Source organism: Ammospiza caudacuta, chromosome 20, assembly GCF_027887145.1.
Source record: "Ammospiza caudacuta isolate bAmmCau1 chromosome 20, bAmmCau1.pri, whole genome shotgun sequence".
Classification (NCBI taxonomy): Eukaryota; Metazoa; Chordata; class Aves; order Passeriformes; family Passerellidae; genus Ammospiza; species Ammospiza caudacuta.
In genome coordinates this window covers 11,637,191-11,660,921 of record NC_080612.1, presented here as the reverse complement: position 1 = coordinate 11,660,921, position 23,731 = coordinate 11,637,191, and the positions used below count along the sequence as shown (strand labels likewise).

At 52.3% G+C, this 23,731-nt stretch overlaps 1 protein-coding gene across 2 annotated transcripts; it reads right to left on the bottom strand.

Moving 5' to 3' along the window:
* Positions 1-105: 105 nt before the first annotated feature.
* Positions 106-14,797, bottom strand: VEZF1 (vascular endothelial zinc finger 1). Of its 2 annotated transcripts, XM_058817834.1 has the most exons (7): positions 14,570-14,797; positions 8,564-9,261; positions 7,793-7,856; positions 6,633-6,816; positions 5,000-5,221; positions 2,900-2,944; positions 106-2,549 (listed from the first exon to the last, which is right to left on the bottom strand). In XM_058817834.1, the coding sequence occupies exons 1-7, from the start codon at positions 14,600-14,602 to the stop codon at positions 2,122-2,124; spliced, it is 1,674 nt and encodes a 557-aa protein (XP_058673817.1). In that variant the 5' UTR covers positions 14,603-14,797; the 3' UTR covers positions 106-2,121. The 2 variants fall into 2 exon arrangements, with proteins under 2 accessions (XP_058673817.1, XP_058673818.1); XM_058817835.1 differs by lacking the exon at positions 2,900-2,944.
* Between the last annotated feature and the right edge of the window lie 8,934 nt (positions 14,798-23,731).

The following is a 23,731-nucleotide window of genomic DNA, read 5'->3' as shown; positions in this document are numbered from 1 at the left end:
GGCTGGGGACATGCTGGCCGTGCACGCCGGGCTCTACACAGGGCCAAAACAAAGACCTCTACACACCTGGAGGAAGAACAGTGGTAACAAAGTCATAGCTACATATTCTTCTCTACATTTTTGTTTATTGAGACAAACTAATTAAAAGGCACAAACATAGGGCATATGTTTACATGGACATTATAACAAACATATACATTAAAAGTGTAGGAATGTGTTTCCTTTCTGCTAAACAGAAAGTTCCTAAGCTTTTATATATACAAAAGTTGTACAATTTGATGTCCTAAAGTACAAAAGATCATTTATAAAATTATTTTACACTAAGCTCTATTTTTTTTTTGTTTGTTTTTGTTTTACTATGTAGTCCAAGCCCCTAGAACAGTTCCACGTAAGGATACAGATACCTGTCACCTGAGCCAGCAGCCTGGCAATCACTGCTCGCACGGACACGGCGGGGAGGAACGGAAGCAGTCCAGTGTGACTGGGCAGTCCTGCTAGCACTCTGTGAAAATGCACACGCTAATCTCCAGAGCTCTCAACTTCATTAAGATAAAAACATCTCAACTGTCATTTCTTTTTTTTTTTTCCTCTTTTTTTTTTTTTTATTATTTAATGTAGAGGTTGGGTTTAGGGTGGTTTGTTTTTTTTTAAACAAAGTTTTAAAAATGTGAATATGTGACATGATAGTCTAAAAAGTATATCTGTTTCCCTAGACTTTGCTTTCTACTTTATGTACAGATAAACAGGTTAAGAAAAAAAAGCACATGTAGCTTAAACATGTGTGACCATTTATGAGCAGTTCTGGGCTGGACAGCTCAGCACCCCAGAACTCTCACAAATTGATAGAAATGTGTTAACACAATAGAAGAATAACGTAAAAATGATGATGTTTGCAAATATTTACAAAGTTGAACAGATTTGCACAACACTTGATTAAGAAATAGGGGAGAAATTAAAAGATGCTCTCTGCTTGTCCTGGAGGGGCATCCTACCTAGTTAGTGGTTAGAATAAAAACTGTATACAATTTAATATAAGACAAAACTTCTAGTGAACAACTAACACGTCTGTCCCCTGCTGAAACATCAGCAGGCTCTGACTGGGAGGCAGAGGGCATAAAAATCACACCCAGGGCCTCCAGAATCTTCCAGCTTAAAGCAATTTTCCTTAAGTTTCCAAGCACTCCTTTTGCTCCTAGATAAGAGTCCCATGGGGGTCTGACTGTTCAGAGACCATGTTTACATTTCGACTCCTCTTCTGTCAGCCATGGCTGTTTCTCACCAAACAATAACAGGTTTTTTTTTAAAAAATGTTGACTACAATGCTCTATTCCCTTAGGGTAATATGTTGGGTAATATTTACATCTCCAAATATCAGGTCACAATCCCTATTATATGTTGAAGTTAGAATGATAAGTTATCATATGCTTTGCATATCAGAGCTGGTATCACCTTTCCCATAGGGAATGCTGCCTGAAATTACCATATTCCCAAAGGTAAAATGCATATTTTCTCCAAAAATGCATTTTTTTTTTTATGACAACATTGTAATGCATTTACTCATTAAAAAAAAACAAACAAAAAAACATCAACACAGACAAAGGTTCTACACTAGCTCAGAAACAGTGGACTTGCCTGGCAGGTTAAAATGAGCCATCCACCCTGTCGCAGATACAGAGGGGTCTTCGCTAGTGTTTAGATTAAAATAATTTTCTAAGTTATAATTTGAGGGGATAAAACATAAAACTGGATTTTTAATTACCTTTTTTTGGTATTTTTTCCTTTTTTTTTTAAACTCTGGCAAATAAGTATCTGCTCTAATTCAGCATCAGTCAGCTACAATGTAAAACTTACTTAAATGAAGTGCTCCAGTGAAACTCAAACCTGAACCATGTGAGCCAAATCAAGGGGAAGATGCTGCTGTGGTCTCTGATGGTGTTGCCCCAGTGTCTTAATCTGAATTTATTATTAACTAAAACAAAACAAAACAAAACAAAAAAAAACCCAATAGAACAAAAACAAAAACAAAACAAACAAAAAAAAACCCCCAACCAAACAAAACCCAAAAAAGAACTGCTGGTAAGGATTCCATTTTAATCCTTTTTAATACTGTTTAGAACTTGTTTACCAGGGAGGAGAGGTGGGCAAGGCCTGGGGCAGGAAAGGCATGCTCTCCACTGGTCTCATGGCTATGTTGAGGGGGCCAGCCAGCGTCATGGGGGTGGGCAGGTTCATGGGGGACGTGATGGTGACGGGGTGCGCTATGTTCACTGGAGCGGTCACCGGGGTGGGCAGGTTCACCGGGGTGGTGAGCGTTAATGGAGAGGTCATGGACAGAGGACTGGTTATGGTTACAGGATGCCCTAAGTTCATCGGACTGGAAATATTAACTGCACTTGATACGTTTACTGGACTTCTCATGCTCATTGCAGCTGCCACTGTGACTGGGTTTGTGATAGTCCCAGAAGCCACAGAGGACGTTATATTGAATGGAGTAGTAAGAGTCACAGGCGTAGTAGCAGCAGTGGAGGTTTGGCACAAGTTAGCAGCTTCTAAAAATGAGACATAAAAAAGACAAAAAGTTTTTAACACATAAAAAAACCACGGACGAGATTTAAACAAAACAAAACAAAACAAAAAACCCAAAAACCGAACAAGAACGGGTACAAATTCTGGAATCGTTTTCTTTAGGTATTATTAGTAAGTTAAAACTGTTAACATTCTATAGCCTACAGGAAACACAAACTCTCATGCACATCATTTCAATTGAGGTTTTTTTTCCCCTGAGAAGTCAAGTGAGGTTGTCTTAGCAAGAGGGTTTTTCCATGTTCATAAAAACAGTATTGTACAATCAAAAACATCCTCCCAAGAGGAACAGTAGAAATAGAGAGAGTGTACATACCGAATGGTACGTACTCTATAGCCTTCTCAAAGGTGAACTGACATTCTGTGAAGGTTTTAAAAAGTCATTATTAGGGACTGAGAAGCAAAGCTCGTTTCAATATTTACCTGCTTATTTCAGTCTTAATTATTGCTACTAAACTGCTCACAGTACCTCTACTTCAAGGCTACCCCAGCAGCACATCCCTCAAGCCCCATCAGCTCCTCAGCTTTCACACAAGCTCCAGCTCCACACCACGTTGGTTTGGGGGGTTTGGGGGGTTTGCAGCAAGCAGGACTGAAGTGCAGAGCAAGGGAGACCCGGGAGGCCGCGCTGGGGAGCGGGGGGACGGGAATCGCTGCACATCCATCAGCACCACCTGCCGGCTACCCACACCGGGAGGGAGGGAGGGGAAGGGCTGGCTGCTACAGAAACAGGGAAAATGCACTCTGCACCAACGTCACTAAGCCGTGTCTGCTTCCACATCTGTAGGGCAGGACCCCAAGCTCAGTTACACCCACGTGTCAGAGGTAAGCCAGGAGCAAAGAGTCCACTTTGCCTCTGGGGCAATACAAATTAACTTTGAAAGCAACATTAGCCCCATTCAAGGGTTACTGTTGGTTCTTCAAAGTCCATAGCTAGGAGGGGTGGAGAGGAAGGGAAAGAGTAAAAAAAAAAAAAAAAAAGTGAAAATAAATTGTACTAGACAAAAAAAAAAAAATCCCATCTAGTGTTGTAAAGCCACCACAAGTGGAACTAGCACAGGAGAACCAGCATGGAAAGAGCAGCTCAAGCATGGCACTGACTGGTCTAACTTCACCTCCAAGCACAGTCACACCCAAAGACACAGCCCACCCATGCCCCTTCCCCAGTTAAGCTAAAAGCACCAGTGTGACACCACTGTCACCCACCCACCTCCCTCACCCCCTCCTGCCCCAAACCACTGTTCTGTTAAAGCATATTCAACATTCTTCATAAGAAAGGAAAAGGAAACAAGACATAGGAAAGAACAAGCAGAAAATAATTCTCAGTGATTTTCTAAATCAAACATAATTTGCTTTATCTATTTAGTGGCCTGATGATATGTAATGTTTCTGTTATCACTGCATTTTAACATGAATAAGCTGTTTCTGCACTGTCTGATCACAGAATTCAATTACTGACATAACAAGGGGAAAGGAAACAAGCAGCCTAAAACACAAACAAGAACCTAAAACAAAAACAGATTGAAGAACTGAAAGGAAGGTTGAGAGAAAAGGAAACAATAAGGTGAGTCAAAAACATTCCTAAAAACAGCCAGTCAAAAGCAGTAAGAAGCAGTAAGCAGTGGTCATTAAGAACTTCTAAAACATGTAATCCATGAAGTCACATGATGGGCATTAATAATCAAACTGTTGTGAAACAAATAAGCAGCAGTAAGGGGAGAATTTAAACTACTGTATCCTAAACCCACTAAACTGAAACAATCTGTTCCCTCCAAACTGCCACAATAACCAACAACAGCAATCCCACTGCAACTACAGCAGCACGGGTAAGCTGTGAGCCAGCACTGATGAGAAACAGGATCAGTGATTACCTCACTTTGTAATGAAACAAAGCAACTGACAGAGAGAGAGAGAGAAAGAGAGAGAGAGAGCTCTCTGAGGTCTAGAAAACTTCATGCAAAGACAGCTACATGATGATAGAGCAGATGGAATAAATTGGTGAGACAAGATGAACGGGACACAGAAAGCACCCACAGGCACCCTGGTGCTGATGCAGGGGTGTCTGTGGGTGTGTGTGGGTGTGTGTGTGTGCACAGACAGGAGAACGGGGTAAATAAGCACAAGCACAGCCAAAAGCCACATGCAAGTCCAAGCCCCCACTCCTGCTGGAGCAGACACAAGCTCCCTCTGTAACTGATGGCTCTAGGGACGCAGGCAAGCACAGACACCAAGGAGTAAATCATGAGCAGGTCATTTAACACACCCTTCTCTGGGCCTGTTTCCTCCTGTTCTCTCTTAGCTATGACTTCTAAGAATGAAACTGTCACGTAAGACATCCTTCCTGACACCTCAAACTCCCTGTATGACTGTGAACCCCATCTCACCAAGCCAGCCAGTCAATATTGGTTTGGTTTACCTTTCTTCCTGGCTTTGACGGCCTCTTCCCACAATCTCAGGGTCTCTACCTGCTTTCCAGGCCAACTTGTTACGTGCTGCTGCTGCTGCTGCTGTTGCTGCTGCTGCTGCTGCTGTTGCTGCTGTTGTTGTTGCTGCTGCTGCTGCTGCTGCTGTTGTTGCTGTTGCTGCTGTTGCTGCTGCTGTTGCTGTTTCTGGTTGCTGGTCTCTTCACTCATGCATGCTATGCCAATCAAGTAAGAACACAAATTCACCTTGAAAAGTTACTCTGCTTTTTGCTGAGATCACAAAGGCAACTTCTACAAAGAGCATGTGGAATCTCACAGGATTCCAAGAACAAAATCACAGAGGTGTTTAAAACAGTATCATTAATTCTGTGCTCCATAAAACTACTTTTCCAAGAGCTAAAAACGAAAACGTAAGTCAAGAACATCTACTTTAAGTGCCAAAACCAGACTTCTCTTGTCATTATTTACTTTGTATTAAGGAAGAATGAAATTAAAGACTCCAATTAGTCTCTAGAACTCAAACTGAATCCACTTTTGCTAAACTTTAGTTCCAGCTTAAGAATGAAAAATAAAAAAAAGCCTTTTTACATTTTATTGCAAGTATAACTTAAAAATTTCAGTTTACATCAGCCTGTCACTACTCTCTGGCCCCAGTACAGCTCATCATTTCCACCTCTAACAACTGCTCAAAGTGCCTCATGTGAACTGGCTTAGCACCACCAAACTGGACTGGGAAGCCAGAGTTGTAACCCTACCCTTGAAAAATATTTCACATCCAAATTTCCTACTAAGCTCAACAATCAGGCATTTCAGACATTCCCAGTACCTTCAAATTATCCAGGAGTAACAGGAACTGCAAAGATGTTGTAAATTAATACAGTTTAAAGGCTTTAAGGACAAAGTTTCCAAAGACATTCCTTACTTCTGCCTCTTTATTCCTCTGAAAACCCATTTCATATTACTAACCATGCAGGGTTAACTTAAGTTACAGGTATTTTAATAGGGAAAATTTGAACGTCAAGTCTTCATTTGCTTGCTAGACATTCCGAGGTCCAGAGTTTAAGTCTAGAAGGAGCTATTACAAACATCTCATCTGACCTCCTGCACAACACCAGTCAGATGCCATTAATGCCCAAAACCTATCAGGGCTGGATTTAAATCCTTTTCTTGTCAGCTATTGCCTGAGGGAGGAAACACTGAGCCCCAGGGTCAAAGCTCAGAGAAAGCAGAGAAATCTTTCTCCTTATTTTGATGAGCTTTGGATGAGGCTTCAGACCTGAAACCTGGCAAAGCTTAGCAGTTCTTAAATAGTCTAAAATCTCCAGACTATCTGTTGGGCTTTTAGACCTGCACATTTCATGAAGCAGCACTGAAAATCTGGGAACTCCTTTCAAGAGATGGGTAATGAACTTCAGGGCATTCCCAAGGGATGAGAGCACAGCCGTGCAGCAAACCAACTCCACACATGCCAATTCTTGAGCTGAAGCACATTGTGTTACTACAGATCTACTTTTAGGAGGTGTGCCCACCCAGACTGACAGACACGTAGCCGAGTTTAACGTCATCAAAGGCAATTCCCTTCGCACACACACTGTTATTAGAAATGTTTGTAAAACGTTCACCTACTTTTATTGATGCCTTGTTTACAGGTATTACAGTTGATACTTTGGCTCTGCCCGTGTGTCTTTAAGTGGCTGGTGATATATGCTGCACTCAGAAGTTTACCACAGATATTACACGATACCTTTCCTTCATGGCGCACCATGTGTGTCCGCAGTCTGTCTTTGGTGGCAAAGGCAGCAGTGCACGTCTAGAGGGAGGACAAAGTTACACTTGAGGGGCACACAGAGCAGCACAGCATCACCCACAGGCCCTCTGGGAGCCTGGCAGCTCCTAACAGTATCCTAAGTGCATTGACAACTTTAACTTCTACCTGCATTTATAGAGAAACAAAAATCAAACTACTCAGCAGAGACTGAGAATGGAATTTGCTTCTGAGACAATCAGGACAAAAATCATATTCTACACTGCTTGAGCTTTCTGAAAACAGTGGGTCGCCTTACCCACCACCAATGCAAGAGGGAGCTTGTAGAAAACAGCTACAATAGGCAAAGTTGGTTTCTAATGTAATTTTACTGTACAAATATGAACTTGGTACCTTACACTGCTCAATTACTTCTGTTCCCACCCAGAACAAGGAAAGAAAACCTCTTCCTAACACTATTCTTTTTATCCAAGGATTTTATTTAATGAGTCCCTGAAACAGGGTTGGAATAAGCATGGATATTCCAAGCAAAACAGTTAATTGTTCAAGGGCAATCAAATTATTTCACCTAGTCTCAGTCATCAACTTAGGACAACTTGCTTTCCCCTTCCAGCAAAATAACAGATCCAGAATGAACCATTCCCACCCATTTTAAATAGAAGTGCTGAGAAAGACATTTCATTTGAACATGCTGAGAAACACACTGCACACATTACCCCAGAAATGAGCACTAAGCTGAGGATGCTGCTACAATCCCACTACTAAGTTAAGCATATGGTAAAACAGAGCAACTATGCTGTTCTCCAAGAAAGCAAAAAGCCTCTAATCTTCCTAAAAAAGCAACCATGGTATCTTCTTAAAGTTCCACCAGAACTCCAGCACTGTGGTGTGGTGGCAAATGTGGCTTTACTCCTAAACTTCCTTTTCAAAAGTCCGTGAGTAAATACAGCTCTGGAAAGATTCACCTGAGTACCACTGACACAATAAGGTATTGCTCTTAATAAACCATTTCAGCCCTTACTTGGCATTTGAAGGGTCTCTCTGTTGAGTGAACATGTTTAACGTGACAGCTTAAATGATCAGGCCTGCAAGAAAGAGAGAACAGGAGAAAAGTGCACAGTGTTACACACACAGAGCCAGGACAGCTTGGCTAGCAGAGCTGACACCGAGCTGCTCGCTCCCTGCAGCCCCATCCCTCTGAGAGCCAGGAGAAATCCCTTCCCTCACCTACCAGGGGCTCCACTGCAACACCTCACAGCTCGAAACCAGCCTGTGGTTTAAAGCTTAACCCTGTTCTCCTCACACACCTGGCAAAGGCACGTTTGGTCACACCTTGTGTAAAGGTGAGAGCACGACAGCTCTAAAGGTTGAAGTTTTCTCTGTTGCAAGCACAGGTACAAACAGGGCTGGCAGCAGTGCAAGCTCCCCCTGTGCTGTCCCTCCACCCTGCTGTAAGAGCAGGTGACAGCTCCTCTGCCCTGCCCCATTCACAGACCATGGCAAAGTGCTGAAGGGGCTCTGTGCCCACCCCCAGTGACACAGACACACATCTTATGGGCCCGGGATGAGGTCGAGAAACCATTTCAAACCACTCCTAAAAAAGTGCCCACTTCTGGCCACTCCAACTTTGCTCAGATGGAGACTCCCCCACCCTAACTGCAGACAAGGCTCTTTAGCCCCTCACCAATCTCCTCAGAAGTTTGCCTCTCCCAGCTCCTCACTACCACAGCTTAACCCTTCTCGCTCACAAAAAGCCAACAGCGGAGCACGCCTGGGGTTTGCCAGGTGGTACCTTGAGAAGCCTTTTCCACACACCCCGCAGGTGTAGGGTTTCGTGATGCCACCTTCGTGAGACCTCACGTGGTAGGTCATGCGATCCTTTCTCTTGAAGCGCTGATTGCAAATGGGACATTCGAAGGGTTTCTCGTCCGAGTGGGACAGCTTGTGCCGGTTGAGGTGGTAGACGTCCCTGAAGGCCTTCCCACACATCTCACAGGCGTGGTTCTTCTTCACGGGCTTGCTGGGCTTCTTCACCGTCTGCGTCACCGCCATGGCCGTGGCGCCGGCGCTGCTGCTGGGGTTGGTGGCAGAGGAAGACGTAGTGACAGTGGACAGGATGCCTGCGATAGTCGAAACCAGCGAACTCCGGCTGTTGTCACCAGCGATGGTCGAGATAAGGGGCACCATTGTGGTGGGAGTTTTCTTTGGCCGTGACACTAACTTTATCCCTGTGTGGCAGGACTCGTGACGCCTCAAATGGTAGCTGTCCCTGAAAGCTTTGCTGCAGTAAGTGCACACAAAGGAGGTTTTAGGTTTTTCCTTTTTAATCCCAACAATAGCATCCTTTAATGTTTCTGGTGCAGGCTGAGGTTTCTGCGTTATTGGTAAGGGCAGAATCGGCTTCTGATCGGGCGGCTCAACAGCAGAGCTCAGGAGAGGCAACAAACTGTTCTGTGCTGCCTGCTGTTGGTGATGGGAGGCTTCGTGTGCCTAAAACCAAACATTCACACTTAAATTCTCTGGATGGGTGCTCGCTCTGGCACGGTGAGAACATTTACAAACTACAGGGAAGCACATTCTGGACCAAAAGCCATGGAAGGAACAACAGGGGAAGGTTACATAATGCTGGTTTTGGACAAGATAAACCGCTCACGCTGTAAATGCCCTGGCTGTGCAGACCCTGTGGTAGGTGTAGGACACAGTACAACAATCAAGGAATTATTCAGTTTCTGGAGGGCAACTTTTTACAGAAGACAACTAGGTGCTTGTCAGATCTTTTAATAACAGCATTTCATCTTTACATAACAGATAACTCATTTTGCTAATGATCGTATCAGATGGCACATCAGGACTATCTCTGGAGAGGATGAAGGTACTGACAGGAGTTGCAAAATAAGGCCCCACCTTTAAGCCGAGCTTAGTGCACACTGAGAACTGAACCGCAGGCACAGAGAGCCAGGATGCGATAAGGCGTCTTATTTAAACAGTGTTCATACCCCTGTGCCAGCACTGAAACCAAAGCAACTGGAATCGGGAGCTGTCTAAAGCCACATCTCTATATTTAGCAGGTTCCTGATGCATTTGTCCACTGACCACTGTGTTCTCTGCGTCTGGAACTAACAAGAATAGCGGCAGGGCCTTTTTCTCTTCGTCAGCAGCTACTTTGTGCTGGGAAGAGAAGCTGATCGATACACACTGGGAGACATCTAGAGATGCTGGAGAACACGGTTCGGAGTGTTGGGAATAAACCCTGAAAGCTGTCTGAAAGCAGCCAATACCAACTAACTTTGAACTACAGAATGTGTGGCAGCAGCTCCAGGGAAGGGAAGGGGGGCCCGCAGGCAGCAGCGCTCAGCTGAGCTGCAGCCTGCCTGCCACGGCTGCGCTGCACCACGCGTGGTTATTCTAAGGCAGAAACACTGTTATTAAAACTCATCCAGTCAGACTGGGACAAAACCCTGGCAGATACAATTTTAATGTGGTTTAGAAACCACACAGACCAATTCAGCCTAATGGAGCATTAAAATAAATCACTCCAGCACCTTAAGCCAGTTTAAGTGCATCTGTATTCAAGATGTGCCTCGGTCTCATCAGACCAGTTTTAAATCAGGCTCGTTAGTAACGCAGCGTGCCAGGCCTGAAGCCGAGTTTGGGGAAACTTGCATTCCCATCAGATCAGTACTGCAGCCCTCTAGGATCCTTTCCTATGGCTTTCCTCACAGAGTAACATGACTCAAAGCTGTGAGAGCTGAATGAAACACTGTGCCAGTAGCACGACCCTGACCTGTCTACTTTTACATCTGTTGGGGTGGACAGTGCTGGGAAGCACTCTCAGGCTAATGCTCTTCCCATGGGAATCCATTTCAACACGTCCTCTGGACAAGCCAGTATTTCTAGAAGCTCACTTTGGGCTGTTTTCCTATAGTTGTATCCTGGGTGCTTTGCCTGCCTGGATCGCAGCAGGGACTGCAGCCCCCCCAGAGCATCTCTCCCTTGCTGTGGGGCAGCTCCTGCATCACTCCAATCTCACTTTTTGGGAGTGTGATGCTGCTGATCTTTGGATAAAAGCCATGGGTGGATACCAACACTAACCCACATGGGAAGGAATACAAGTTCCCAAACACGCCAAGCCTATCTGACAGGATAACAGTCCACAGGAGAAAGCCTGGACTCCTGACAGGACACTGACAGGAGACAAAACCTGTGGGAAGCATGAGGAGCTGGCCAGGCTGTCCATCTGTATCTGCTTTTTAGATCCCTCTGTGCCAAAGCTCAGGATGCAACAGGTAGGCTGGATGTTAGCACACCTGCCTGGCCACAGCAGCCACCCCAAACAACAGCCCCAGGGGCTGGTTTATTCCAGGGAGTGACTGCTGAAGAGCTGCATCCAGAACTCTCCTGGAGGCGACGCTGCTAAATCAGGGCATGGCACAAGCCCCAGCAGCTCCATTAAACTTTTCTCTGACTTCAGTGACAATGTGCATTTTCAACCTTTTATTTTCCATATTTTTAAAAAGGTTTTGACACTTCTACATTGCATGAAAATAAGAGTTTGCATGATACACACAGCACAATACTGAGCAAGTTGCGCACTTCAACACAATTTTAACTTTAAAAAATTCTGAAATGTTTTACAACTTGAAATCGGCATTAAACAATGTTGTTAAACTGCACCAGAAGACACTGCAGAGCACCCAATGACAGCTCCAGAGATACAATTTCAAAGGCAGAGCTAGCAGATCGGATAATGGAGAGCCCAAATCCTTTGGACAAGGTTCAAACTTAGGCAGTTTACGGATATTTTTAAGCCTCAAAGAATCGTCAGCACTTCAAGGTAATGATGCACTTATTCCTACAGATCTGATGGAGACAGTGGACATAAAACAATGTATATTCATCGAGCGACAGGCTGTGGAGCTGCTGCTTATGTAAGTGTGCTTATCTCGGTTCTGAGGGAGCCAGCATTATTTGCAGCAGCGTGCTCCTCACAGCCCCTCTGCCCCGAGCTGTGCTCCTCACTTTCCAAGGGCTGTTAAAGCCCTTTAAAAAAGGATCAGGCAGCATTTTTTTTTAACTCCCTGTTGGAGAAGGGAAGCCAGCACCTGCTGCACGCCTCTGGCAGGCGCAGTTATGCAGGCTCCGACCACGGCTTTACTTCACCCAGCATTAACGTCAAGTCAACATTTCGGAGATATTTTGATGGCCTGGGACAGGCTCTCCTGCAAAATCCCCTTGTTCTGTCACTAATTCCTTCTCTCCTGGGGGGGCAGTAAACAAAAAAACCCTGCAATTCGTGACCCAGAGTGTAGGATGTGGCATTGTGAACTTCCAATGCCAGAGGCTAAAATATTTTTGTGCTTCAGCCTTAATGTGAGAGCAACAAATTAGCATGAGTCATATCTTGAACACTCCATCTGATGGATGAGTCCTCCTCACATTAACAGATACAACTTTCACTTCCCGAGCACATCCTAAAAGCGGCTTTCCAACTATGCATTTTGGGACTAAGAAGATCCAAACAAGAACTGCTTATTCAGTAGCACGATTGTTTCTTTAGAAAGGGATACAATTCATCAACATGCCACCTAAAAACAATCAAACAACTTTATTTGGAAGGAACGGTTTACAGTCCCACAGCCCACTGCCACAGGACTAAAATTATGACATTGAAACCTCCTCTGAAAACATTTGGCTAAAAATTACAACTTTATATTCCACGTACTAAGCTGTCCCTTAGGAATCCTGTCCCAGCTGGAACGCACACTTGGTTTAACACTCCCCCCAGGAAGAACAAGTGTGAATATTCAGTCACTTCCATTTGTTATTTAACTGACACTGGGGACAGGCTTTTAAATCCACGTTTTTTAACTAGTTTTAACTAATCAGCTGGATCGGGGCTGACGTGCTGCTGTGAGAATGGGAAGAAGAAAAATGAAAGTCACATCAGGACTACCTCAGTGCTGCTTTCTGCTGGGTGCATCAGCACGCTCGCATCCCAAATCATTGATTCTAACAAAACCACTCGAGAAACAATATCCAGCATTTGTTAGGAGCTCTGAAAGCTTTATTCTTTAGAGAGAGAAAAAAAAAATCGGAGGAAAATTTCCACGTCACAGTTTTATGAAGATGCTTCCGAGCCGCACGTTCAGAAAGCAAACTGCTGACTCCTTAATTAAAAGCAGCAAAGCTGACTCCTAAATCAGCATGTGACATCACTACTTCAAAACTCAGCACCTTCAGAAAAGCACGGACGAGCAGCGAGGAGCTGGACACGTACTTGAAGCATTACTTGGCATTTCTCAGCCTGCTGCAATACAGTCCTGCCAGCCCAGGAAAAATTTCCCCTGGAAAACGCTCAGCTGGGAGGCAGCAAGGCACTAAAGCAGCCCCGGCTCGGAGGGAGATGGCCCTAAACTAAGGAGATTAACTTCTTAGCGTGAAGTTTCCTACGTGCGAATCACAACTGCCCACTAGAGTGAGAAATAATTCACCAGACCTCAGCCAAAGCCGATGGCATCGCTCGCATCCCCCAGGAAAAGGCGGCAAACGCAGCGCCCGGCTCCCGGTACCGGCTCCCCGGAACATTCCCGGCGTGTTTTCCGAGGCACAGAACCCGAGCGAGTGACTCATCCCTCGCTACTTGCAAGGGACCAATTTTTCCTCCCTAAAGGAATGGTGCTCGCTCTTGGCGGATTTATTCATTCAACTCAGGTTTTCAAACTCGTGTCACGGGTTGGGTCTGGGTTTAATTCCGAGGAGGACAGTGAGGAAGCGAGCGGCCGCCACCGGGAACGTGCAAAGAGGATTATTTTACCTTGAGAAAGGTGATGTGCTGGGCGCTTTTTTTTTTTTTTTTTTTTCCCCTCCGCTGCTGCTGCTGCAATCACACATTTTATGTTTTCCAGCGCAAAAAAAAAAAAAAAAAAAAAAAAAAAAAAAAAAAATCCGGCAGAAAACAATCTGGTGAGAAAGGGCTCGCGAGGCTCACAAAAGCCAGGCAAAGATTTGTTTTTTTTCAGAATTTTTTTTTTCTGGTACATTGGATTTTCTCCGGAATTACATAAACAGCGGTGTTTTTAAGTCAGTCTTTCACCGACAGAAAGGGGGAAAATTGTGACTCAGTTGGCAAAGGGAGGGGTTGCACGCTCCACCGTCCCTATTCCTCCCCATTCCCGTTAGATTTCGCCAGTTTTTACAGAAATCCGGCCCGCTCGCGTCCTATTTTAAAAGAAAACAAGCTCCCTCGTCAGCCGGCCCTGAGTCAGGCTGTTTAAAGAGGGATTAATTTATTCTCCCAGACACGGCGTTTGTTCCATCGGGGTTTTGTTGGAGCCCGGTGGAAGCTTGGGGTTGTTTTTTTTTTTTTTTGTTCGTGGCTTTTTTTTTTTTTTCTGTTGTTGTTTGTCTCTTCAGACGAGGGGGGAGAGAAAAACAAGCAAACACCAAAAAAAAAAAAAAAAATAAAGCGCGATCTCATGTTTTGCGGAGGAAAAAATAAAAATAAAATACAAATACGAATATCGGTGGTTTGTAATGAAAGCGGGAAGGGAGCGCGCTGCGGGGCGGCGGCGGAGGGAGAAAGTGCAGGAGGGAAGGAGGGAGAAGCGGAGCCGCGGGGCCGGTGAGGCGCTGCCCGGCGGGCCGGGTCGGGCCGGGCCGGGCCGGGCCGGGGGCGGGCGGGGGCCGGGCGGCCGCGCTGAGTGACAGCCCGGCCCGGCGGGGACCGGCGGGGCCGCGGCCGTGAGGGAGGGAGGGAGAGAGGGGGGGCGCGGGCAGCGCCGCCGCCGCGGGGCCTCACCTGAAAGAGGAACGCGGTCCAGTTGGCCTCCATGGCGGGGGCGGCGCGGCCCCGGGCGGCGGCGGCGGCGGCTGCGGCGGGCGGTCCCCCCGTCGCTCCCTCCCCCGGGCCGCAGCTACATGGAGCCGACAACAAAGCGGCGGCGGCGGCGGCGGCTCAACATGGCAGCGCCGAGCGGCCGCTTCCGCTAACCTCGGGCTGCACCACTGCGGCCCAGAGGGGGGAGGCGGCGGCGCGGCGTCCCGGCGGGGCGGCGATGGCCCGGGCGGCCGCGGCGCCGCCCCCGCCGCTCCCCTCGCCGCGGGGCGGGCGGCGGGCCCGGGGCGGCGCGGCGAGGCGGCGGCGCGGGCGGCGGGGCCGGGGCGGCGCGGCGGGCCGGCCGCCCCCCCCGCGGGGCTGGCAATGGGCCGGTCCCGGGCTGGGGAAGCCGAGCTGTGGCGAGAGAAGATGGAGGAGCGGCCGAGGTGTCCGGGGCCGCCGCCGCCGCCCGCCCCGGCTCGGCCCCGGGGCCGCCGAGCCGCCCGCCCGCCCCTTCTCCCCTCCCCGCCCGCCCGCCCGCCGCCCCCGCCCGCCGCGCCGGCAGGGAGGGAGGGAGCCGCGGGGGCGGCGGGGGGCGGCTTCGCCCGCGGGTGCGGGCGGGCGGCAGCGCCGGGGGCGGAGGGGGGTGTGAACTCGGGGCCGCCCTGGGGGTCGCCCGGCGCCGCCGCCACCGCCACCTCGGCACAGCCGGGATCGTCCTCAGCCCACCCGGGCCGGTCCTCAGCCCACCCGGGCCGGCCCTCAGCCCTCAGGGGCTGCCGCCGCCTCCCCGGCCGGCCCTGCCTCGCACCCCGCCCGGCCGGGCTCCAGGAGGGCCGGGCCGGGCCCTTTCCCGCGGCCCCGGCCGTTCCCCCGGGCCGGGGCGCTGCCGTGACCCTGCGCAGCCCCGCCGCCTCCCCCGGGCCAGCGGAGTGGATGCGCCCGTACCTGAGGCACCGTCGGCGCAGCACATGCATGCAAATCGTAGCCACGAGCAATTAAATACATACGTACCGTTAATTACGCGTTTACATACACCAAGCACGTCCCTGACAGGCGGCAGGACGGGGCCCAGGGACGGCTCCCTGCACCTCCCTGGCGCTGCCAGGACAGGGAAGGATGCGGGGCACATCTGTGCCCTGCCTCAGGTGCCACCTGAGGGACACCCAGCATTTCTCCCACACCTGAGTGTGGTAGGGTTAACACTGTCACAGGAGGGGGGTTTTAATCCTGACCTCCCTTCGCCTTCCCTGCCGCTGGGGAGATGAGGGCAGGCTTACAGCACTTTATTATTTATTTTCCCGCAGCTCTGGTCAATCCTCTTTGCTCAGGCCTGGATCCCTGCTGAGCATCCGAGGCCTCGGCACGAAGGAGCGGCCGAGGCGCCCTGGCTGCAGCGTGCAGGGCTAAATTTGGCCCCTGTGACTTCCTCCCGTGTGGGACACCCGGGTGGTTTCTCTTGTCTCCTGTTGCAGATAATGCAGAGGCCGGTCCTGAAGCAGCAGCTCGGTGCAGCAGGGAGGAGGGACAATGGGGACAGAGCAGGGACGAGGGGACACACACATCAGGGTCCCTGGCTCAGCCATGGCTGTGTTGGCTCAGTGCTGGGCAGGGCACCTGGCTCCTGCAGCACGGTTCTGCACCTTCCCAGGGCATTGCAAAACAGTCCTTGTTCTGTTCCGAGAGATGCCTGCGGTTCTTTCACGCCTCTCCGGCTTTTTTTTCCTTGAAACTCCAGCGCCAGAGTCAAGTGGTTATGTCAAAATGTGTTTGCGTTTGAAACAAAAAGGAGTTTCTCAGCCGTGTGACCCCAGAGGGAAGTTTGTGACTACGTGTGGGCTCGGCTGCCCGCAGTGGCCCAGCCTGCTTGGGAGCACCTGCAGCTCCAAGGGTCGGTCTGCCTCAGGGAGCCTGGAGCCTGCTCGGGTTTGATCCCCTGTCTGCTCCACAGTGGAGTTCTGTGCTGATGCACATCACTGGAAATTGTAAAATATTGCCCTTGCTCTGCAGAAGATCCTAATTGTGCAGCCTCGCACACCTTTTTGGAGTTTTTGGTGGTTTTTTGGAGAAAAATGCACAAGAAAAGGGGCCAAAGGTGTTTGCCAATGCAGCACCCCACCAGCCCGGCTCGCTCTGCTCATCCCAGATGTTTTTCCCAGCTGTGATGCGGGATCAGCGGGATCACCCTCAGACCACCCCGTGCCCTGTCCTGCCCTGCTGTGAGCCCAGTGCTGCCCCGGCATTTCCCCAGGATCCCTCGTTCGGGGCAGGGGACACCGCTGCCGCCCCTGGCTGTTTTCCTCCTGGCCGCTCGGTTATTTTTGTTAACGCTTATTAAGGAAGACTTGGGAGAGCTCTTTGTTAAGGGCTCACACTCACTTCAATTAAAGGCTAAGAAAACTACCCAAGCGTATCACTGACTCATCGGAGAAATCCCGACCAGCACGTAGCCGCCTAAACTCTGCTCTTGTTTTCACAGCTCGAGCGCCGAGAGGGAACACAGGAACAAAACCTGCGGGACTCGCAGCGAAGTCAGACGAGAGGGAAGCGGAGCTGAGCCCACTTCCCTGTGGGCAGCGCCCTCCTTTTCCTCCTTCGCCTCCTCTGCCTCCCGAGGCCGGGGCCGGGAGCTGGGAGAGCCCCCGGGGGATGCACTCGCAGCAGCTCCGTTTAGAAAGGGCAAGCCCGTGCCAAACCTGACGAGCTTTCCTTTACCCAGAATTATAACTGGAAGTCTCAAAAGCCACAGTGTTTGAAAACACATATTTACATTATATATGCCCCAAAGCAGAATAAACAAAGGTTAGATTTGTAAACTCTCCATCTTAATTAAAGCGGCGCTGCTCGGGACAAACCCACATAACAGGCGGCGTGAAGCGTTGTGTTATTTAATTTATACCTTGCAGCTCCCTTAGTCATGGAGCTGGGACAGCGATAGCATCAGCAGCCACCCCGCTGTGCAGGCACGGGGAATTTCTAGGGCACCGGGAGCCCGTGGCCCATTTACCACACTCCCGAGGCTGTGCTTCTCTGCCTTTCAAACTCAGACCTTCCCTCCTGCTCCCTCGGCGCTTCCCGCATTGTTGGGAAGGATGGGAATGTCTCCTGCCTCCAGCACCACGGATCCCTCTGTCACTGTGCCCAGTGCCAGCCCCACGGATCCGTCACTGTGCCCAGTGCCAGCCCCACAGATCCACAGCTGTGCCCACTGCCAGCCCCACGGATCCCCTGTCACTGTGCCCAGTGCCAGCCCCACAGATCCACAGCTGTGCCCACTGCCAGCCCCACGGATCCCTCTGTCACTGTGCCCAGTGCCAGCCCCACGGATCCCCTGTCACTGTGCCCACTGCCAGCCCCACAGATCCACAGCTGTGCCCACTGCCAGCCCCACGGATCCCTCTGTCACTGTGCCCAGTGCCAGCCCCACAGATCCGTCACTGTGCCCAGTGCTAGCCCCACAGATCCGTCACTGTGCCCAGTGCCAGCCCCACGGATCCGTCACTGTGCCCAGTGCCAGCCCCACGGATCCGTCACTGTGCCCAGTGCCAGCCCCACAGATCCGTCACTGTGCCCAGTGCCAGCCCCACGGATCCGTCACTGTGCCCAGTGCCAGCCCCACAGATCCGTCACTGTGCCCAGTGCTAGCCCCACAGATCCGTCACTGTGCCCAGTGCCAGCCCCACGGGTCCCCTGTCACTGTGCCCAGTGCCAGCCCCACAGATCCGTCACTGTGCCCAGTGCCAGCCCCACAGATCCGTCACTGTGCCCAGCGCCAGCCCCACGGATCCCTCTGTCACCTCCTGCTGACAGCCCTGCTCCGGTTCTGCTGGGCCAGCGTGTGCTTGCACCACTCGCGATGGAAACTGTGGCCAAATATTTCAGCTTTGCGGGAACCCCTCTCTGTTCGTGCTCTCAGTGCCACAGCGGGCTTTGAATTTCGCAGCTCTGTGGGGCTGGAGAGCCCTCGAGAGTGTAAATAAGCTGCGCTGATGGTGCTGAGAATGTGCTCCCCGCAGGCGATTTCCCTTCAGCTGCTTCCCGAGCTCTGTCTTCTCTGGTTTCTCTCTTCGCAGCCTTCCCTCTCAAAGTGATCAGGGACGCTAAGCAGAGACAGTGAATTACATCTCTGGGAATCGGAAGCAGAATCTGGAAGCAGAGTGTGCCTGCCGGGAGGAACCGTGGGGTGGTCCAGCATCCTCAGGAGAACATCCCACGGGCCCCCTCTGCTCCTGCTGGACCAGCATCCCTGACCCAGAGCATCCCACGGGCCCCCACTGCTCCTGCTGGATGAGCGTCCCTGACCCAGAGCATCCCACGGGCCCCCTCTGCTCCTGCTGGTCCAGCATCCCTGACCCAGAGCATCCCACGGGCCCCCTCTGCTCCTGCTGGACCAGCATCCCTGACCCAGAGCATCCCACGGTCTCCCACTGCCCAGATCCTGCTGGACCAGCATCCCTGACCCGCAGCAAAACCAGGGTGGAAGGTGCTGCAGGGACAACAAACCATTCACTAGGCAGAGGAAAATGGAAATGGGAACATAAAGGGAATGGGAAAATGAATGGGAAAGGAAAAGGAAAAGGGGAAGCTCTGGGCGGATGGCTGCCCACAGCCAGTGCCCATCCCGCCCTGCAGGGTGGCAGCGATGCCCTGTCCCGCCCGGGCCGTGCCAGGCCCATCCCCAGCCGGCCCCGGGCTCGGCGGGAGCGCTGCCGCTGCCGGAGCCTGCTCGTCATTAGCGCCTGTGAGAGATCGCTTCAGTTTCCAAAAGAGGGAAAGAGGATGCAGGGAATCAGCCGCCAGCTCGGCCGGAGCACCGAGAGCAGCGCGGCGGTCGGCGGGGAAGGGACGAGGAGCTGCTCCGGGGGAAGGAGCGCTGTCCCGGGACTCGGCAGGGATGGATGGCCCGGTCCCTGCTCTCTGCTCCGCTTTCCTGGCTGCACCCCCGGCCCCGAGGCGCGCTGCTGCGGGGATGTGTGAGGAGGAGGAGGAGGAGGGAAGCCGGGCGATGCCCAGGGGTGTGCGGTGCCAGGGTTTGCTGTGCCAGGGCCACACGCTGCTGCGGCAGCAGGGAGACACCCCCGGCTCCCCGGGGGCCAGCTCCCACCGCTCTCCCCATGCCAGGGCTCCCCAGCGGCAGGCAGGAAAAGCCCCGCGGTTACCCCGTGCCTCAGGCATTCCCCGGTGAAAGCATTCCCACGGCACACTGCCCTGCGCTGATCCCTCCCTTCCCTGCAGCTCTCCCGAGCTCTTCCTTCCCTGCCGCCCCTCCTGCAGCCCTGTCCCCTCAGCCCGGCTGCCACGGGAAACCCTTCCTGCCTGCGGGGATGTCCCCGATCGCTGCCACCCTGGGAATGCACCCACGGCCGTGTGCGCGGCCGGTGCGTGCCGGGGGCTCTGCGGGCTCTGCGGGGCTCTGCGGGCTCTGCGGGCTCTGCGGGCTCTGCGGGGCTCTGCGGGCTCTGCGGGCTCTGCGGGGCTCTGCGGGCTCTGCGGGCTCTGCGGGCTCTGCGGGGCCCTGCGGGGCTCTGCGGGCTCTGCGGGGCTCTGCGGGCTCTGCGGGCTCTGCGGGGCTCTGCGGGCTCTGCGGGCTCTGCGGGGCTCTGCGGGGCTCTGCGGGCTCTGCGGGGCTCTGCGGGGCTCTGCGGGCTCTGCGGGGCTCTGCGGGCTCTGCGGGCTCTGCGGGGCTCTGCGGGGCTCTGCGGGCTCTGCGGGGCTCTGCGGGCTCTGCGGGGCTCTGCGGGCTCCCCGCGCCCCGCACACGCCGCGCCCGCCGGGAGCCGCTCGGAGCTCGCCCCGGGCAGGGACGGCGATCCCGGGCTGTGCTCGGCCCCGCGGCCGCACGCCGGGAAGTGCCCTTATCCCCTTATCTCTCGCCGCCTCCTTGTGCTCAGCCGTGCCGGCGCTAATCTCCGCTCGGCACCTTGAGCGCCGCAGCTGCCCCGCGCCCAGCGGCTTTTTGTTGTTATTTTGGTCATCTCCGTCACAACTTTCTTTTTTTGGCCATAAAACCGGCGCTGTCGTGTGCGCCCCACGGAGGGCAGAGCCGCCCCTCGGCTGTCACACGGGCCCCGGGGATGCTGCTGGGGTGGCCCATCCCTGGCACTGCCCGTGCCCATCCCTGGCACTGCCCGTGCCCATCCCTGGCACCACTGCCACTCTGGGGACACCCCGGGACAGCCGCACACGGCGCTGGGCACTGGTGTCACATGCTGGGATTGCCCACACTTAATATGAAACCCCAGGATCGTGGAACGGTTTGGGCTGGAAGGGATATTGAAAATCATCCAGTTGCACCCCCTGCCACGGCAGGGACACCTTCCACTAGAGCAGGCTGCTCCAAGCCCCGTCCTTGAACGCTTCCAGGGATGGATGGGGCAGCCACAGCTCCTGTGTGTCCTTGTGGTTTACAGGGTGTGCACAGACACGAGGAGATCGCAGCTTTTTCTGTCTCACATGGGACATTTCAGAGCCCCCTGGCAGGTGCCAGCGACCCCTGCTCACCCCTGCCCGGGCTGCCCTCAGCGCTCTGCCTTTGAACATGCTGAACTCTGCCGCTCTCCAGGAAAGCTGTTCCCAGTTTGATTTAAAAACTCCCCGAGCCAGAGCCCGCACCAATCCCTCAGCAGCAGCGCACTGCTCCGGTTAATCACCAGTGACCATTTTTAGTAATAATTCCTGCGGGGCCAGGGACTGCAGGGAAACATCCGCTCCTGCCCCGCTCCCCTTGCCACCATCTGCCCCGGCTCCTCCCGGGCACACAGCAGGCACACGAGGTCAGTGATTTAGGGAAAAACACCAGCCCTGAATTAGAGCAGCCCATGCCGGCAGCGAGGAAATCCTAACGCTAATCCCTGATCTTTCACTGGCACACGGCAAAGCTCGGCCGAGCCGGCTGCTGCCTCCTCCCCGGCCACAGCTGGAGCGCACGGATAATGCTGCATTACCTTCCCTGCAGGGCTGCTGCGATTAACAGCGGCAGAGAGCTCCCAAATCCTCCGGGGACGGGGATGGCAGGGATTAATGCTCGCCTAGATGCTCCCCCAGGACCATTTGCCAACGCCGTGCCCCATTTTCTTTATTCTTTGCTATTTACTTTTATTTTTTGCTGGGACCTGGGTGGTGTTTAATCTCATTTGGCAGTTATGGATTGTCTCCAAAACAATCAATGTCTGTGCATTCATCTGCATCGCTCAGCTGATCCCACAGGGACGAGCACGCAGCGCTGGCGGGAGCCTCGGGCAGAGCATCCCTGCTCTCGCTGGCCAAGGAACCAACTTTGCTCCGTGTTTCCAGGGGGAAACAAAACCTTTGGTGGTAGCAGGCAGCTCTGCCTCAAATTAATTTCGGTGCCTTCGGGAAAATAGCCTGTGTCATCCTGCAAATCAGGCAGAAAATGACGCTCCCCATGCCTTCCCTCCTGCCTGTATACTGTACAGACACGCACGTGTGAGGATGGAGAATCAATGCAGCCAGAGCCTGCGCAGCGGGATTCTATCCCCGTGCCTCATCTCGTACCAAAAATCACGACAAAAACACAGCCCTGCCTTTTGTCAGAAGGAAAACACCCGGAGTTCAGCAAACTGCCAAGTTTTCCGTGTTGAAATTTCCGCTGGCAGCGGCTCCCCGCAGCATCCCGGCCAGCGGAACGCCCCGCGGGATGCAGGATCCCAGAGCCCCGGGCCCAGGCTGGCAAACCCGCCCAGGTCGGCGTCCTGAGCTCCTCGGGACCTGTCACGTCAGCAGCGGCGCAGAGGGCACCAAGCCACGCGGGAAACGGGCATTTCTTCAGAAAACACGGGACCCGGAGCGCGAATCGCGGCTGAGTCACTGAAACACGAAACTCACCGAAGGGATGAATTAGAGCCATTAGAATATAGAGGTAATTACTCATGTGAACAATGCCCTGCTCCGCTCTTTAATGATTACACAAATTAGTGTACAAAATTATGTTAATGGCTCTGCGAGCGGCACATGCAGCCAGCCGGGAGGGGCCGCAGAGCTGAGGGACCCCCTGAGCCCCCAGGGCAGGGCGAGGGAGCGCCGGGAGAGGCGGCAGCCCCTGATCCTGCGGCTCTGCCCCGCTCCGTGCCCATCCCACGGCACTGCCAGGCTCCGTGCCCGTCCTGTCCCGCAGCTCTGCCAGGCTCTGTGCCCGTCCCACGGCACTGCTGGGCTCTGTGCCTGTCCTGCGGCTCTCCCAGGCTCCAGGACCCTCCTGCAGCTCTGCCAGGCTCTGTACCCATCCCATCATGTCCCACAGCTCTGCCAGGCTCTGTGCCCATCCCGCAGCTCTGCCTTGCTCCATGCCCATCCCATCCTGCAGCTCTGCTGGGCTCCGTGCCCGTGCTGTCCCATGACTCTGCCAGGCTCTGTGCCCATCCCATCCTGCAGCTTTGCCAGGCTCCGTGCCCATCCCATCCTGCAGCTTTGCCAGGCTCTGTGCCCATTCCATCCTGCAGCTCCTCCAGGCTCCGTGTCCGTCCCATCCTGCAGCTCTGCTCTGCTCCATGCCCATTTCATCCTGCAGCTTTGCCAGGCTTTGTGCCCATCCCATCCCATCCCATCCCATCCCATCCCATCCCATCCCATCCCATCCCATCCCATCCCATCCCATCCCACAGCTCTGCCAGGGCAGCACAAAGCACTGCAGACACCAGGCAGTGCAGGTGGGTACATCACTGCCTCACCTTCAGAGAGGGATTTCAGGGAATGCTTATTACACAGGGAACTGCCTGGAATCTTCAGTTTTCCCAATAATTCAGCTTTCTGTTTGAAACGGCTCCTCCCGTGCAGGTGCAGCCAGGATCGCTCTGCACTCGGCATGGGGGACCCACCAAAGCTGGGGCTGCTCTAAGCCAGTCTAGAAATTACTCTAATTTTGCTGCACAGCTAAAACCTCTGCTGTCATCAGGAGCAAGAAACCTCACAGCACAACCAACACACACAGATCAATGAAAGGATCTCCTGTTCTAAAGCAGAAGTTTCTGTTAGAAAAAAACCCCAAACAAACAACAGAAAAAAAAAAAAAAAAAACCAAAAAAACAAAAAAAAAAAAAAACCCAAGCTGTGGTTTCTGGGAGCAACCACAAGTTTTCTAAGCGTTTCTATTTCGGAGCCAGCGCAGGCTGTTTAAGCACGGGGCTC